This window comes from Coenobita brevimanus, chromosome 28 (genome assembly GCF_032717465.1).
Source record: "Coenobita brevimanus isolate Jiangsu-jjx chromosome 28, ASM3271746v2, whole genome shotgun sequence".
NCBI classification, from domain to species: domain Eukaryota; kingdom Metazoa; phylum Arthropoda; class Malacostraca; order Decapoda; family Coenobitidae; genus Coenobita; species Coenobita brevimanus.
The window spans coordinates 11,048,774-11,067,956 of record NC_136981.1 but is presented as its reverse complement, the minus strand read 5'-3'; the positions used below and the strand labels follow the sequence as shown (position 1 = coordinate 11,067,956).

The 19,183-nt window shown below is 43.2% G+C and overlaps 1 protein-coding gene across 1 annotated transcript in view; it reads left to right on the top strand.

Annotated features, from left to right (window-relative positions):
- RpLP2 (ribosomal protein LP2) overlaps positions 1 to 19,183 on the top strand; it is a 49,113-nt gene that overhangs the window by 7,835 nt on the left and 22,095 nt on the right. Inside the window, exon 2 of the mRNA XM_080268511.1 lies at positions 7,305 to 7,474. Within this exon, the coding sequence (XP_080124637.1) occupies positions 7,306 to 7,474 (169 nt within the window). The 5' untranslated portion in view covers position 7,305. The remainder of the gene's footprint in view (positions 1 to 7,304; positions 7,475 to 19,183) is intronic.

Sequence of the window (19,183 nt, the reverse complement as noted above, 5' to 3'; positions counted from 1 at the left end):
GGCCATTATTCCCTCATATAAAAGTATAAGCAGTCTGCTACACAACACAGTATAATTTTAGCAAGGTTTAGACTCAATAAAGGCCATTTGTATTACACGAAAAGATATTTTTGTACATGAAAAGCATCATGGCCACCATCCTGCTTCACCCCACCGGTTCCTTCCAACTTGTGGCATTATTTATATTTATGTTATTATGTATTGCATTTATATTTATGTTATTGTGTCAGTGTTATTATTTTACGTACTGTCTGTGTTAGTTATGTTGGTATAGGTAGCCTACATTCCAGAATGCTTCAGAATATCAAAGTAATTGCTGGACAATATTGGAGAATTCAAAGTATGGCAATAGAACGGTGAATGGCGTGTGGGGCTGGGCTTTTGCAATTGCCGGACTTTTAGGGTTCCCGGACTGGTCTTCCCCCCTCCCCCTTTTAGTCCGGGAAATGGAGGGTCGAGTGTGTGTGTGTGTATGTATACTTTATATATATATATATATATATATATATATATATATATATATACATAGATATATACAGTAATCCCTATACTATCCGGACACCCCACTTACCGGACATTTTGGTCCAGGGACCTATATTCCCAAAATTGCCCAGAAATCGCAAAAAATTAGAAAACAAATCCGACTTTTTTTTACCCTCTGGTAATTTGAAATTGCCGCGCGGCGCCAAGCAGCTGTTGCACCATGGCCCCTTCACCCCTTCCTTCCTCCTCCCTCACCCCTCCCCTGTCAGGGTTGCCATTTGGTATTTTTCATTACCAAATGTGGGCCAATTTGGTAATGAAAAATTCTTTTGATAATGAATCAGAATAATGCATTACCAAATGGATTTTTCACATGTATTATAATTCCATGAATATCCCCAAAGCCATTTAGGATACGGTCCTGTACCAGGATTGGCATTAACCCCCCCCCCCCCATTTTTTTTTTTTTTTATTGCCAGACGCCTCAATCCCGTTTGGGGTGGCCACAAGCAAATTGCCTTCAAGTCGCCCTGCTCCCAACTCACCCCCCCCTCTCTCATTAACCTCTCCACCCCATCCCTCCATCTCATCCTCGGCCTCCCCTTCCCTCTTCCCCCCTCCACCTCACTCACATACCCTCTCTTCGTCAGTCTTTCACCCTCCATCCTCTCCACATGGCCAAACCACCTCAGTGTGTTCCTCATAACGCTTCCTATCACATCCACATCCACACCACAACGCTCCTTTATATCCTCATTCGTCAGCCTGTCTCTCCATGTGACTCCACAGGCTCCTCTTAAATAACTCATTTCCAGTGCTCTCACTCTTGACTTGTGTCCTTCCAACAATGTCCAAGCTTCACTTCCATACGTTAGAGTTGGTATCACAATACTGTCATGTAGTAACTTTTTCACTTCCATGCTCACTTCCCTGTTTCTTATCACTGCTTTCAAAGAACCAGCAACCTTTCTTCCCTGCTGTACCCTTTCAAGCACTTTACCCTCCAAACCTCCATCCTTATTCATCACACTACCCAAGTACTTAAACATACTCACATTTTCCAATTCCTCACCATCCAACCTCGCTGTACATTCACTGATTTCACCTCTCTCAAAGACCATCACTTTACTCTTCCCTACATTCACCTTTAGATTCCATTTCTTACACACTCTCCCAAACTCATCCACCAAGCCTTGCAGCTCCCCTTCGTCTTCACTCAACAACACAGTATCATCTGCAAACAACAGTACAGGGAGTTTCCAAACACTATCCTCTCTCACCAGGGCCACTCCAACATCCACTACCCTACCTTGTACCTCTTTTATTACCCCATCCATGTACAGATTGAACAACCATGGAGACATGACACATCCCTGTTTCAACCCAACTTTCAAAGAGAAAAATTCACTTAGTTCACCATCCACACGCACTGCAGCCTTCGCACCATCATACATACTCTTCACAGCATTCAACAACTTCCCATCTACTCCGTATATTCTTAACATTTTCCACAATCCTTGTCTATCCACCCTGTCATATGCTTTCTCCAGATCCATGAAAGCCGCATACAACTTCTTTCCCTTCTCTAGAAACTTTTCCACTAAAGATCTAAGAATGAATATCTGATCTACACAACCTCTTCCCTTCCTAAAGCCTCCCTGTTCTTCTCCAACTAATTTCTCTGTTCTTTCTCTAACTCTGTCAATAAGTATCCTACCATACACTTTTCCTATTATACTAAGAAGACAAATACCCCTATGATTACCATACACTTCTTTTTCCCCTTTTCCTTTGTACAAGGGAATAATTATACCTGACTTCCAATCCTCCAGGACTCTACCTTCCTCCCAGGCCAATCTGCACATCTTCCACATCCATTCTACTACTATCTCTCCCCCATGCTTCAGCATTTCACCACACACTCCATCAATTCCTGGGGCTTTCCCCGATTTAACTTTCTTCATTGCTTCCACAATTTCTATCCTACTGATTTCTTCCTGTCTTCTCACCTCCCTCCTTCTCCCAGCCATTCCCCAGCCACTTATACTCGCATTACTTCCATCCTCTATGTTCAACAATTCCTTAAAGTGTTCTCTCCATCTGCTCACTTTTTCTCCCTTCTCCACTAGTAATCTAACATTTTTATCTTTCAAACTCCTGCTAATTTCACTTCCACCCTGTCTTACTCTTTTCACCCCTTCCCAGAACATTTTCTTACAGTCCCTCCACTTTACACTCAAATTCCTTCCAAATTCCTCATCCACTCTCTTCTTACTCTCTCTTACTAATCTTTTCTCCTCTCTCTTTCTTTCTACATATAACTCTCTCTTCCGCCTCTCAACTTCTTCCACGCCCCTATTTCTCATCGATTCATTGTATGCTTTCTTCTTTTGTGCCACAGCCTGTCTCACGTCTTCAGTCCACCACGCTGTTCCTTGCACCCCCCTCCGTCTTCTCTTTCTTCCACACACCACATCACATGCTGCACATATTTCTTCTGTAAATATCTTACACACACCTTCCACGTCTCCAATCTGCTCCAATTCATATTTGCCCATACAAAAATGTCGGTTTACAATTACTTATTTAGTCTTTCAAATTGCCTTACTCAGTAACTCACTTGCCTTTTCCCTATAACACTGGTCTGTGTGATTATAAAGGTTAAGGATATATTTGCTGTTCTTGGGTCAGTTTCTTACGCTGATTCCGAAAATCGTATTATTTCTTCTCAGTCAGGTCAAATTTTGGAAATAAAATACCTTCTAGAAATGATAACTTCCCGTCGTATTGGTACGTGAGTGATTCTTCTAGTAGCATAGCTCAATTGCTATATATGTACAGGCTTTACAGGCAGTTCTTATAGATCGCAAGAAGGGTACAGCATGATATACTAGGCTAATCAGGTTTGAATGGCCTCTCCAGGGACTTCCGCTTTTGCTGGGCAGACACCACATCCCTCTTTAGGCACCAGCAGTAGTTGGCCAGAAAGTTGACTTCCCCCTGTCCTTGATAGAGTTCCTCCATCACTCGGATGTCTGTGTGAAAACGCTCCCCCTGCTCTTCACTGAAGTCTCCACAATTCTCTGGAAAAGAGTCCAGATGAGATCTGAGGAAGTGGATTTTCACCGACATGCGTGCATCTAGTCGACGAAAACTCTTCATCAGCTTATCAACAGCTTTCTCATACTCTGGACTATGGTGGTTGCCCAGGAAGTTCGCAGTGATCGACTTAAGAGCCAGCCAAGCAGAGAGTTCAGAGAAATTCAATGATTCATCACAGAGAGTGTCCTTGGTGAGCTTTCTTATCTGAGGGCCATCGAATATCACCACTTTCAGTTTCTCTCTGCTTACGCATGGAAACTTCTGTCACAGAAAAATGAATCTTCCACCTTCTTGGTCCAGTGCCATCACGAAATTCTTCATGAGACCCATTTTTATGTGCAGTGGTGGGAGTAGAATCTTGTGTGGTTCGACTAGAGGGTGGGACAGAACACTGTGTGAGCCGGGTTGTAGTCCATGTCTAGATGGCCACTCTCATTGGAAATAATGCTGGTCGTCTGTCTGGCTGTCCCACAGGCTCATGAAGCATGCATACTTTGTGTACCCACCTTGAAGTCCTAGGATGTGACCAACTACCTGGAGAGCTCCGCAGATCAACCAACCATGGTCCTTGTAGTTGACAGCCGACAGCAGACTTTCCATACTGTTGTGGGTTTTCCCCATTTCAACTGAGTGTGCAACAGGGATCGAAGCGAACTTGTTGCCATTGTTCAGGAGAACCGCCTTGAGATTCCTACTCGACAAAGTGATGAAAAGCCTCCACTCTGTAGCATCATACTTCAAACCCATCACTTCAGTCAGGTAGGCGATGTTGTTGCTGTAAACGAGAGAAGATGCCTCATCAAACGAAAAGTATTTTTGGAACTCTTTCTTTCGGTTTCGTTACCAAAAGAACATTGTCTTTGGTGCCAGCAGATGTTTCTCACAAAGGCGCGAACCCAGCAGCTGAACAGACTCCTCGGAGAGGTTTAAGTCCTGCGTCAAATCTTTGAGCTCAGCTTGGCTTAGGGGCACCGGTCAGTCTCCCTCATTGGCTCAAATGTACCAGACTCGTCTGCATCGGTCGCATCTCCAGACTCTATGACGATCCCATGTTAACGTCAGGTTCAAGAACAGGAACATCTGGGCCATGGGGGACTGGCTTGATGGCTGATGGAATTTCAGGATACTGAACATGATGTTTGTTCTTGCGACTGATGCCCTGTAGATTCGTCATACAAAAATGACAGTCTGTGGTGTGATCTTTACCTTCCCGGCACACCATCGGAACACCTAACGGCATACTGTTCTTTGTTTTGTTCCTCCAATCCTGTAGGTTTTGAACACATGTTTTGCAACAGATATGAGGGGTGAATGGCTTATCTTGGTCGCCTAGTTTGACTCTGAAGTAACCGTGATATGACTTCTTCACAAAATCTGTAATTCTCGCTTGACGGTCTGAAAGGATCACATTTCCACAGATATAGCAGAACCTGTCAGGGTGGTTCTTGTACTTTCGATTCATTGAAGTGACAATCCAGATCCGAAATGAAGAAAAGAAGGTCTTTTAAAGGCACCTGTGACAATTTAGGACGAAAACATAATTCATGCACACCAGTTCAGTAACACTATTTGAGCCATACATGCAGTTTTTTCAAATCTAGCATATCTAAATAACCTGACCTGATTGAAGGAAATGGATTACATTTCTGAATTCGGCATGCGAAACTGATCTTAAATCAGCTGAAAAACCTCTAACCTTTGAAGGAAAGTTTTGAAATGCAGACCAGTGTAATGAACTTTCCTCTTGGGGCATTTTTGGATGTGAGTTTCAGTCTTTCAATTTTAGCACTTATTTTGGTTGCAGTATTTTCAGGTTGCTTTCTGTTTATCATTTTCTAAAATATCAACTTCATCCCATTCTGTTGCCTTTTTTTCTGATTCTACTAGCAGGCATTTTGTTGCTGTTGTCCTCTCACTACAAAGGAGAAACTGAGATCGAGACACTGAATACTGAGTCAGGAGTAGTCAAGCCTACCTCACCCATCCATTTCCAGTACAGTACAAGTTCACAGAGGCTTTGTCCAGCTGGACCACCTTGTAACAAAAATACATGTCTTAAGTGTCTGTTCTTCAGATAACACAAAACCTTCTGTTTCACTCTAAATTACTTTTTAATTGCTTAGTTTAACTGATTTATCTATAAATATGAGAAATAAGAAAAAAACAATAAACCCAAAAAACTTTTTTTTTTTTTTTTTTTTTTTTTTTTTTTTTTTTCCAACCCTGTCCTGTACCCTGAGATAGTTTGGTCATGCGAAATGAATGGTGAGAGTGTCTATGAGAGTGTGTGTGAGTGAGAGAGTAAGAGAGGACGACCAATGAAGAAGAGGAATGGAATGGAGAAGTATTTGAGTGAAGGGGACATGTACGCAACAAGCATCATTAGCAGTCCAATTTTGCTACCGTGGGAGTGTTGTGATCACTCAAGTTTGTTTCACCAACAGGCCCATTCATGACTGTCCAGGTTCACCTTTGCTGCCCCAGACTCCATAGTCTCCTTGTTCCTCATCTCTATAGGTTTTATCCTGGTTATGGCATGCATCATTTGCTACCGTGTATTATTATTTTTTTTTTTCTCCAAACATTTCAAATATTTTATACAGTACAGATAATGGAATGTCATTTGGTGCTTTTGTTTCTTTAAAAGGGAAGTTCCCACATGAAGGCAATGGGGAAAGCAGTGGGTTCCTTTTCATGCAGAATAATGCCTACAGTACCCATTGCAATAATACTCATATGGTTCACATCTATGATAGGTCAGACAGTTCTGTTGGTAGTAAGAGATGCACCATCTGTTGTGAACTTGTGGTGTTCATATCCTGCTTGTGGCTGTCTAGTGTGCATTATCTGCAGCGGATAAGGTCTATTGACCTTAGCTATGGCCAGCTGAGAAAAACCAGGCTGATTTTGATAATGAACAAGAAGAACTAGGTGACTAGGTACTCGGAACATCTTGTGATAGGCAACACTGGCCTGAGCTACCATTCTGTGGTACCACTGGCATCTGTTTCATGAATGGGTTGCCCATGCGATAGGGCCTTGAAGGTTGTGTGAGATGGAGGGAGAGTACCCTGATTGCATAGGACAGAGGAACATTGAGGCAGTTTTTTTTTATTGCCATCCCCTCTGGATTAAGGCCTCTGGCTATAGAGAGACACAATACTTTCATTCAACAAGCTGTTGATGGATATAGATCAAGTTTTATCCTGCTTCATCCCTGCATGATTTCTTTGTTTCTTTGAAATACCATTCCTGCCATCTGATGTCTGGAACTTAATTTGCAGTTTCCATTCTACAGGACATACCTTCTGCTCAGGTCCTGTTTGCTGAGTGACGTGAGCAGAAGGTGTGTCCATGAGAGTGAAAGGCATAATCACCATAATCCATCAAATCTGTTGTCATGAAGATAGTGATGCATGCTGTACGCTCAAGCATTCGCAGATTGCATCAGAAATGGACCAAGTAATACAAGTTAAATAAGGTATGTAAATTCCACTTGACACCTGGGGGTAGATTTTCTGGGTTGAAAAGGGCTGTGGCTCCTGCATCACAGTTCAAATCCTAATGGTAAGCATATAACACTTACTGGCGTAGATCCGTCTCCCACCAGTGCATGTTCTGCAGTAACATAGTCTGAGATCTGTACACTCTAAAGAGGGTAAAATTTAATTTATTTGTTTATTGATTCACAATTTTAATGCCATTTCTCTCCTTTGCAGTATGCGTTACGTTGCTGCTTACTGCCTGGCGGCCCTGAGTGGCTCAACCCCCTCAGCCAAGGACATTGAGAAAGTGCTTGGCAGTGTGGGTGTGGACTGTGATGCGGCTCTAGCTAAGAAGGTTGTGTCTGAGCTGGAGGGAAAGGAACTCAACCAACTCATTGCTGAAGGTATGATCAGATTGGGTTGGGTAGGATTATAGTGGGTTAGAACACATCATCTGCATAGATTATATTTGAGATACAGTACGTCACCATTCATTGCTATATCTTCATCCAAAACAGTTTTTTTTTTTTTTTTTTTTTTTTTTTTCCCCCCAGGGTTTCCTGTTAACCTTATGAGGTTTCAGCCCCTATCAAATTATGTCTGTCTCAGAGTCACCTGCTTTCACACTGACCGCATTACTTGTAGCAATATTTTTCTTTGATTGGTCCGTATAGGTTTACTTTTCATGATAGGATGCTGATTTTGGTGTCTTTCTAAAGCTGAATTGTTGTACTTTATCGTAGTATGTTCAAAAAAGAAAAAGACAAAATTATCATCATCATCATCGTCGTCGTAGTCATCGTCACCATCCAGACCTTTCCCACCCTAGGGCAAGTTAAGGAGTAGAAATGTCTAGACAGCCAAAGTTTGTCCAGTTCAATGGGCCTTGCTTCCATTCACTTGTCATTCAAGCCCTTGAAGTCCTGGCTACATCTGATAGGCCAAACAACTTTCATCACATACTGTAGCTTTGCATATACCTATCTAATAGAGCTAATCCGAACACTGTTACATTGAAAGGGGGTGCCTAATCCCTGGTCATGTGCATTTCACAAAATTAATCCAGTCAGCTCAATCTCTTGTCTGTCTATTAGCCTCATCACCTTGTGGACCTCTCTTTCTCACGCACTTATCCACCCCATCCCTCCACCTTCTTCTCGGTCTACCTTGCCTCCTTCCTCCTTCAAATTCGCCCTGATATACCTTTTTCACCACTGTTGTCATCTGTTCTCTCCACTTGACCATACCATCACAGTACACCCAAGAATTGATTCTGGTGTCCACAGACTTCCTTACTCCACATCTTTCACAGCTCACATTATTCCGTATCCAATCCACTTTCTGCTCCATATGCACTCCTCAGCAGTTCCCTCTCAACTACTCTCACTCTTGACTTCACTTTCATGACACACCATAGTCTCATATCCATATGTTAAAGTTGGCATTAACACTCCTTCATGTAAGCCTCCCACAGTAGCAACACTCAAGCCTCTGTTTCTTATCAAGGCCTTCATAGCACCAACTACATTCCTGCCTTGTGTCACTCTACTTTCCACTTCTTTTGTACATTTTCCCCTCTTGTATCCATGTACCCAGGTATTTGAACTCTCTCACCAATTCCAGTCTCTCTCTATTCTCTGTAACATCACACTGGGAGCCACCTTATCTCTCTGTAACTATCACTTTACTCATTTACATTTACACTTAAGGCATGACACTCACAGACATCTACAAAACTCTTCACTAGTATACCAAGCTCTTGTCTGGAATTTGCAAGTAGCACTGCATCATCAACATACTGTACAACAAATTTGAGATGTTCCATCCATCACCATTCATTACCAATGCCATCCCTCTCTCCATTACTCATGTTTTTACTTCTCTCATCACCCCATCCATATACATATTGAACACCATGGGGACATCACACAACCTTGTTGCATGCCCGCATTGATAGTTACACTTTATAGTCCTGCTTACACCTTCTCCACTATCTGTCTCACTGCAAATGTTTGATCCGCACATCATCTGCCACCCTGTTCATCAATCACTAGGACTTCTGATATCTCCCTTACTTTCTCTGTAATAATTCATTCACATACCTTCCCTGCAACACTCGATAAACTTATGCCACGATAATTCTTGCACTCACTTCGCTCACCTTTATTTTTGTACTGGGGTACAATCACTACCTTTTTCCACTCTACTGGCACAGTTTCACTCATCCATTCCTTCGTACATATCTCTAAGAAGCACTTCATTCTGCTCTCTCCATTACACTTAATCATCTCAGCATACACCTCATCAACCCCAGCTGCTTTCCCATTTTTCAGATGCATCAGAGCGTTGTTCACCTCTGTGAGTGACTCGTTTCCCGACACTGCAATCCTTCTCCATGCATCCCCAAACCCAATCACGTTAAGTCACTTTGCTTTCTCCATTCCCATTCATCAGACTTTCAGAATAATCTGTCCATCTGGTCCTTACTTCATCCCCATGGGTCAATAATCTACCACATACATCCTTCACACTTTCGTATTTCTTTCCACTGTCATTTCTACATTAATGCATCTCTTTCCAGAATAACTTCCTATTTTCAGAGTGCATTTATTTTTCTTCCTAGATTGTCCTTTACCTTCTTCTTTTTCCTTGTCACTTGTCTCTTTATATGCTTCTTGCTCTCAGTATATTCAGTTCATATTTCAACTGTACCCCTGTCCTGTATCCGCTCTAACCATTTTTTCCTCATTTCCTCCACTGCTCTCTTAACCTCTTAATCCCACCATGCTGTACCTTTCTTCATTGTTGTTACTCTTGCCACACCACACACCACGTTAGCATTCCTAACTAAGCAGTCCCTATATGCATTCCACAAGCTGTCTAGATCCATTTCATTCCAGTTCACAGATTCTAACTCCTCCCCTACTTTGGCCCTGTATTCATCTGCCAAAAAGAAGTAGAAAGTCAAAATGATGAGTTGAAGTTAACTATAAACAAATAATTTTATACTTAGCTGTAGAAAAATATTTGCCAAAAATAATCAAGATATATACAGTAATCACTCTAATATCCGGACGCCCAATAACCGAACATCCCCACTAACCGAACCTTATCGTCCTGGGATCAAACATTCCCAAAATGGTCCGAAAATCCAAAAAAATTGGAAAAAAAATCGATTTTTTGCCGTCCGTAATTTGAACTTGCCGCGCGCGCCGCGTGAGAGCATTGTTTTGGTTCGTCATTCCTCCGACGTCCGATAGAGCGCCGCTGCATCCTCCCCACTTCCCGCCTGTCTCTCACCGCGACAAGACCTGCACTGTTCGCCATGGCTGCCCACGTGCTCGCTTTTGTGGTGGTGCCGTACTTGCTGCAAGGCCTCCTGCTGCTCTCTGCCCTACTCTTAGTGTGTGTGATGATGGCCCCGCCTCCTGAGAAAAGGAAGAGAGTGGTGTTGACTCTGGAGAAGAAACGGGAGATATTGGAGAAGGTTGATGCGGGTTGGTCTTCCTCTCGCATTCTCCGCAAGTTCAACCTGGCCCGGTCGACTTTGTTCGATATCAAGCGTTCCCGAGACAAGCTCATGCAGTACACGGCTGACTTCTCGTCGAGAAGCAAACGCAACGTGGAGAGGAAGGTTATGTTTACCCCCAAGTATGCAGAGATCGACCGCTCCACGTTGATTTGGTATCGACAGCAACGTGCAGCTGGTGTGATGGTACGTGGAACGGAGCTGAAGGCTACTGCTGAGAAGTTTGTAAGGCTTCACGACGCCCTTGACTTCAAGGCATCCGAGGGTTGGCTCTTCGCGTTCAAGTTACGATATGGCCTTACTAACCGTAAAGCACATGGCGAAGCATTGGACGCTAACGAGGATGGAGTGGACGAGTTTCGGCACAAGGTGAAAGGCTTGATCGACAGGGAGGGCCTCACTCTCGGTCAAGTCTATAACGCTGACGAAACTGGCCTATTCTATCGCTCGGTGCCAACGAACACTCTCGCCGATGAGACGGAGAAGCGTGTACCTGGCCGCAAGCTTTCTAAGGAACGGATATCTGCTTTGTGTTGTGCCAATGCTAACGGCATGCACCGGCTTAAGCCCGTTATTGTTGGCCGTGCAAAGCAGCCTCGGTGCCTTCGTGGGGTGATGGATGTCCTTCCTGTCGTATGGTACCATTCTTTGAAAGCATGGTTCACAGCTGTGATTTTCAAAGACTGGTTTCACCATCACTTCGTCAAGGAGGTCATACATTACCAGACGAAGACACTGGGAATTCCTCGCGACCAGGTAAAGGCTCTCCTTCTCCTCGACAATGCACCTGCCCACCCGTGCGACAAGGACTTGGTTGCTGAGAATGGCCGTATTAGGTGCATGTTTCTGCCACCTAATACGACTGCTCTCATTCAACCAATGGACCAAGGAGTGATCGTGGCAACAAAGCGCCTGTACCGTCGGAAGTTCCTGGACGAGGTGATGGTGGTTCTCGAGGACGAGGACGAGCGCAGGGAAGGACGTGACACTCGAGGCAAGCGGACTTTGGAAAACCTTCGCCGCTACAACATCAAGTCTGCGCTGTACAACTGGGCTAGTGCATGGAAGGAAGTCCCTGTGAAAACTCTTGAAAATGGTTGGTCTCGTCTGCTTCTCGGAACAGATGTGGAGTACGATTTCCTAGGGTTTGACGTGGATGACTTCCATGCACGGCTACGTACGCACGGCGACGATGTTGATGTGGACGATGTTCGTGAGTGGTTGGACGACGACGAGGGCGATCCTGGGTATCAGACGTTGTCTGATATCGAGATCGCGTCTTCGGTTGCTGGTGTCAGTCCCGAACTTGAAGATTCCGACGACGAAGGCGATGATGATGCAGACTCCGCCCAGCAGGACACTACTCCAGCCATCCCCAAGCTGAGCGCACTCCGGGAACATCTAGAGTTCGTCCTAGACTACCTGGAACACCCGGACTGCGACAGGGAGATGGGGCCCTTGGGACTCGTGGAGGAAGTGCGTGCTTTCCGGCAGCGCATCATCAATCGCCAGAATCGTCGGTCCTTGCGTCAGTCAACGATTGACAGTTTTTTCAGGCCCGTGACCCCCGCTGTGCCAAGCCCTGGTTCCACTCTGTTGCCTCCCCAAGACAGGCCCTCATGCTCCGAGCCACAGCCCAGCACATCAGCTACAGTGGAGTCACCGCTCGACGTGAGTTTGCAGCTGTCTTCTGTAGTCGGTACGCCATCACCACTACCCACCGATGCACCCCTTGGACGCCTGCCAGTGATACTCTCGGGCTCTGACAGTGAATAAACAGCAAGAACTTCTCCACTAGACCACACGGGAATTTTGAGTGTTGTGCAGTGAAAAAAACGGTGTGTTGTGTTAAGGTTTTCAAGTTGGGAGAAAAGACTAAGTAGAAAAGAAATTTAACGTAACTAACCTTCTTTGTTTTGGCTTTGGAAACTTAAAAAAACTTGGGAAAAGTTAATGTGCAACACTTAAATTTAATGGAACATTATTTGGACTAAAGTGAACACTGTGAAAAGAACGGACTTCTGTGTGTTAGTGACTAAGTTCAGTGCAAGACTTCAGGAAGAGTGTAGTGCAAGTGCTTCAGGAAATCGTTCTTACTGTCAGAGTCCGAGAGGAGGCGGTTATTCATCGAGGTGGCCAGGGACTTGCTGTAAGTAGCCAGAATGTTTCATGTTGTACTATTTTCCATACTATATTTACCAGAATGTTTCATATTGTATTTTTTCCCATACTATACTTACCAGAAAGTGTCATACTGTACTTCTTTCCATACTAAACTTACCTCATGCATGTGCAGTAGGAATGTGTTTTTCAGAGCTCGGTTAGGTTCGGTTAGAGTCCATAAGTACCAGAATGTTTATTAATGTATGAACATACTTCTAAACCCACATTTTATGTTTCTATTGCATTTATTTCAGTCATTTATGTGCCTTATTGGTGTGATTTGGGTGTTAAATAGGTGCTATGCATGTCCGGGGGGAGTTGTATAGGTGTTTCTCTGTGTTAGGGTCCGTAAGTACAAGTCCACAAGCTGGGGCCCAATATCCGGACGAAACCAATATCCGAACCTACCGTTGGCTCTATTGATCCGGATATTGGAGGGGTTACTGTATTTATGTATTTTTGGCACCATGCAAAACTGTGATAAATTGCCTTTTGAATGATATTTAGTTTATGGTTATTTATGCCAGTTATTGTGCAGTAAAGCAAAAGGAAAAAGATGCAAATTTTTTATGATTCTCAGCCACATTTTTACTTAGCGATACAGTAAAACCTCGATATAACGGACTTCAATAGACTGGAATTCGCTTTTATCGGAATCGAGGAGCTACCAGACATCATCATCATCATCATCATCGTCATCCAGTCCTACGTTGCCCCACGAGGAGCGTAGGAGCCTGGGGCTAGGCAGTTGGTCCTGACATTTAAGATGAGAGTGACCAGCCTCACTCATCCCTGAGTGGCATTATGTGAGCAATATACCCCAACCACCCCTTGGATATAAACCTTCACTGGTGCAATCCGAATGGAGCACAATAATTACCCACTAAACCACCAGGCGCCAAAATTTGGTTATATGGTTACCACCCAGCGTAGTAAATAGTTTCCTGGTGTACAGGAAATCATTTGGCTTGTCACTCAGTGTAGAGTCACCCATAGGCAGAAGAAAGAGGAAAGAATGAAGGAAAGACAGAAGAGGGAGTGTAAAGTCACCCGTAGGCTGAAGGATGAGGAAAGAATGAAGGAAAGAAAGATAGATGATGATGAAAGGAAAGAAGGATGGAGGAGAGGACAGGGCAGACACCCGAGAGCAGCACTACATGGAGTGAGTGGATGGTGAGCACCCCCACCTACCACATAACTACCAGACTAAATTCCTCTATATCGGAGAAAATTTGATAAAGCCAGAAGCAGTCTGAACTGCCTGACCTCTTCAGCTATGTTCACAATATGGTATATAAATGACATGTTTATTAGTGTACAGTATAGTATTATTATATATATTATACAGTACCATTTGATTATTGTAGTGAAGTTATAACACAGTACAGTAGCACAATGGTAGTCAGAACAGTTTAAAAACCATTCGATCCGGACTAATGTCTGATATATCGGAAGAAGTCCGGGTTAGCAGGGGGAAGTCCTGATATCTCTTTTATTGGAATTTCACATTTTTCGGAATGGCTTTGGCCCCAAGTAGTCCGCTCTAGTGAGGTCTTACTGTATTTTTGTTTGATCAGTCTGCATAAATTTATTTTTCATGATAGGATGCTGTTTTTGGTGTTATTTGGAAGCTGAATAGTTGTACTTTATCACTCTATGTTCAGAAAAGGAAAGAAAAAAAAGTAAAAATGAGCAGTTGAAGTTACCTGGAAAAAAAATCTCTACTTTTCCATAGAAAAAGTAATAGTATTTTTTTTTTTTTTTTTTTTCTTTCACTGAAAAACTTTGATAAATTGCCTACCAAATGATATGTATAGTTAATTGTTATTTATGCCAGCTATTGGGCAGTAAAGTGCCAGAAAAAAATTACACAAGTTTCTAGTAATTATGCACGGCGGTCAGTGCTTTGGCACGAAATGGAGGGAGGTTTTGTGTGTGTGTGTGTGTTTACCTATTTGTAGCACAAGGTGGTCCCGAAGATGTGAGCAGTTTGGTTCCATTTGGCATAGTCGTATAATGAATTCTCGTATAATGAAACACGTAACCAGTGGTAAAGTATTGGTTGGGTTCAAGGACCCCATCAAAGGTAAGTTTTCAAGCTAAAATATATGATACCAAATGCAACAAACATATCTATATTACTGAACTGCGGAGAAGGCAACCTGAAAGAGCAAACAGTATGCAAATAACATGACTGCACATTAATTAAACATATAAAACTTGCATAACACTCATCTATAGGTGGTAATATTTTGTTAGAGATAGGAAGCTGGCCTGGCGGTTGCCAGCTGAGCAGCGTTGCCAGATTCCCAAACCCGTATCATCGTACCCGGCACATTAAAATTATCGCTTTTTGATCCAAATTATTGCACTCATAAACAAAGGCATTTCTTCATATTAAATCGGTAATTCCTGTGGAATTAATATATTTATATGTGGAGTGATTAACCTCTAGGAGCCGGGGTCAGAACAACCTAACCAGGTCCCAGAACCGGGCTGTTTTTTTTTTTTTTTTTTTTTTTTTTTTTTTTTTTTTTTAATTCAGACTTTCCTCAGAGTATTTTTTTTTCCATTACAAATCAGTCACAAATGACAAAAAACACATCAAAAGCACGTACTTACTCTTTGTTGCCGGCTTTCAAGGCCACACTCTCCCTATGCGGTCCTCTCACCACCCTCCACCACGCTTCTTTTCTCACAGCTGGGCTGCCCACCCACCACTCTCCCACCTCAGCCCCCACCCTCAACCCCACCCCCACCCCATACCATCACCAGTCAGCATCACCCCACACACCAGACAGGCAGTGACAATACTTTGAGTCAATTTGGCATGCTAGGAAGTTCAAATATGCCTGCGAAAAATGAAAACGTCACATGTTGTGAACCATCGTCTGTCGACTGCACGTCATATGACATGAACTGGCACCTAGGGGTTAATTAACATTATTGATTTGTTTAACTGTTAAGTACCTACCAGATTATAATCCTGGTTATCGTAAAAGTTACTAAATCCTACTACTGTACTAGTCTTACAGTAGACTTGTTAATTTTGCAATCCCCGATTTATTTTTCAGATTATGAAGTTATGAAAGTTATCGCATTATTGCATGCACGCTATTGCATATCACAGAGTGTGCCAAAATATTACATTTTGTGATAATTATTGCATGTCTGGCAATGCTGCAGCTGAGCAGTCCTGCCATTTCTCTCCAAGGTTGAGAGAAAATGGCAGTGACTGCATTTGCTGGGATGACTGAGTTAGAATCCTCACTCCTCGCCCCAGACTGAATGTCGTATCATCGGATTTTTCGAGATCATATATCGAAAATAGTCTCTAATTTACCCAGGTCGTATCATCAGTTTCTTGTATATCAAGTGGTCAGATAACAGGACCTACCTGTATACAGGAAATGAGCTAAGCTCGTGTTGTTCTGTCTTCATGTCTACATTTATCCAGTCTAGTTTTAAACACATGAATGTTTTTTGCCTGCGCCACCTCTCTGTCTAAGTCATCCCAAATACCTGTGCTTCTATTTGGGAAACTGAACCTTTTAAGATCATTAAGACATCTACTTTTCCTCAGCTTGAAGTCATGACCTCTTGTTCTTCCATCATCCAACACAAAAAGATCCTCTCTATCTACCCTTTCCAGTTCTCTTGCATTTCTAAAGATCGTGATCGTCACCCCTTTCTCTTCTCTCGTGCAGTGTTGGTAACTTTAGTTTTTCCAATCTGTCATTGTAGGTCAGTTCCCTTAAGCATGGTATCATCCTTGTTGCCATCCGTTGAACCCTCTCCAGTTTATCAGTATGCTTCCTCAAATGAGGTGACCATACCACAGCCGCATACTCAAGTTTTGGTCACATCATGGTCACTATCAACTCCCTCAGCATTTCCTTGTCCATATAATTAAAAGCCTCTCCCTTGTTGGTCAGTAATCCATAGGTGCCTCCAATTATTCTGTTTATATGCTTTTCTGGTGACAAGTCATCATGAATAATTACTCCCATATGCTTTTCTGGTGACAAGTCATCATGGATAATTACTCCCAGTTCCTTCTCATCTTTTACTAATTATCCCATTGCCCATTTTATATGTCCAGTGTGGTCTTTTTTCACTCATTCCCATTTCTAATACATGACACTTCATGGCATCGAAATCCATTTACCAAGTCTGGCTCCAAATGTGGAGTTTGTCCAAGTCCTCTTGCAGTTTTTTACAACTGTCAATACATTTAATATCTCTATCTATCTATTGCCAGACGCCTCAATCCCGTTTGGGGTGGCCACAAACAAATTGCCTCCAAGTCGCCCTGTCCCCTGCCATTTCACTCCCCTGCTCCCAACTCACACCCCCCTCTCTCATATACCTCTCCATCTCATCCTCGGCCTCCCCCTCCCTCTTCCCCCCTCCACCTCACTCACATACACTCTCTTCGTCAGTCTTTCACCCTCCATCCTCTCCACATGGCCAAACCACCTCAGTGTGCTCCTCATAACGCTTCCTATCACATCCACATCCACACCACAACGCTCCTTTATATCCTCATTCGTCAGCCTGTCTCTCCATGTGACTCCACAGGCTCCTCTTAAATAACTCATTTCCACTGCTCTCACTCTTGACTTGTGTCCTTCCAACAACGTCCAAGCTTCACTTCCGTACGTTAGAGTTGGTATCACAATACTGTCATGTAGTAACTTTTTCACTTCCATGCTCACTTCCCTGTTTCTTATCACTGCTTTCAAAGAACCTGCAACCTTTCTTCCCTGCTGTACCCTTTCAAGCACTTCACCCTCCAAACCTCCATCCTTACTCATCACACTACCCAAGTACTTAAACGTACTCACATTTTCCAATTCCTCACCATCCAACCTCGCAGTACATTCACTGACTTTACCTCTCTCAAAGACCATCACTTTACTCTTCCCTACATTCACCTTTAGATTCCGTTTCTTACACACTCTCCCAAACTCATCCACCAAGCCTTGCAGCTCCCCTTCGTCTTCACTCAACAACACAGTATCATCTGCAAACACCAGTACAGGGAGTTTCCAAACACTATCCTCTCTCACCAGGGCCACTCCAACATCCACTACCCTACCTTGTACCTATTTTATTACCCCATCCATGTACAGATTGAACAGCCATGGAGACATGACACATCCCTGTTTCAACCCAACTTTCAAAGAGAAAAATTCACTTAGTTCACCATCCACACGCACTGCAGCCTTCGCACCATCGTACATACTCTTCACAGCATTCAACAACTTCCCATCTACTCCGTATATTCTTAACACTTTCCACAATCCTTGTCTATCCACCCTGTCATATGCTTTCTCCAAATCCATGAAAGCCACATACAACTTCTTTCCCTTCTCTAGAAACTTTTCCACTAAAGATCTAAGAATGAATATCTGATTTACACAACCTCTTCCCTTCCTAAAGCCTCCCTGTTCTTCTCCAACTAATTTCTCTGTTCTTTCTCTAACTCTGTCAATAAGTATCCTACCGTACACTTTTCCTATTATACTAAGAAGACAAATGCCCCTTTGATTACCACACACTTCTTTTTCCCCTTTTCCTTTGTACAAGGGAATAATTATACCTGACTTCCAATCCTTCGGGACTCTACCTTCCTCCCAGGCCAATCTGCACATCTTCCACATCCATTCTACTACTATCTCTCCCCCATGCTTCAGCATTTCACCACTCACTCCATCAATTCCTGGGGCTTTCCCCGATTTAACTTTCTTCATTGCTTCCACAACTTCTATCCTACTGATTTCTTCCTGTCTTCTCACCTCCTTCCTTCTCCCAGCCATTCCCCAGCCACTTATACTCGCATTACTTCCATCCTTTATGTTCAACAGTTCCTTAAAGTGTTCTCTCCATCTGCTCACTTTTTCTCCCTTCTCCACTAGTAATCTATCATTTTTATCTTTCACTCCCCTGCTAACTTCACTTCCACCCTATCTTACTCTTTTCACCTCTTTCCAGAACATTTTCTTACAGTCCCTCCACTTTACACTCAAATTCCTTCCAAATTCCTCGTCCACTGTCTTCTTACTCTCTCTTACTAATCTTTTCACCTCTCTCTTTCTTTCTACATATAACTCTCTCTTTCGCCTCTCAACTTCTTCCACGCCCCTATTTCTCATCCATTCATTGTATGCTTTCATCTTTTGTGCCACAGCCTGTGTCACATCTTCATTCTACCACGCTGTTCCTTGCACCCCCCTCCGTCTTCTCTTCCTTCCACACACCACATCACATGCTGCACATATTTCTTCTGTAAATATCCTACACACACCTTCCATGTCTCCCATCTGCTACAATTCATATTTGCACAATCGTTCCTCCACTTCTCTCGTATAGTTTGCCTTTTTCTCATCCTCTTGTAACCTTCCCACTCTCCTTGCAA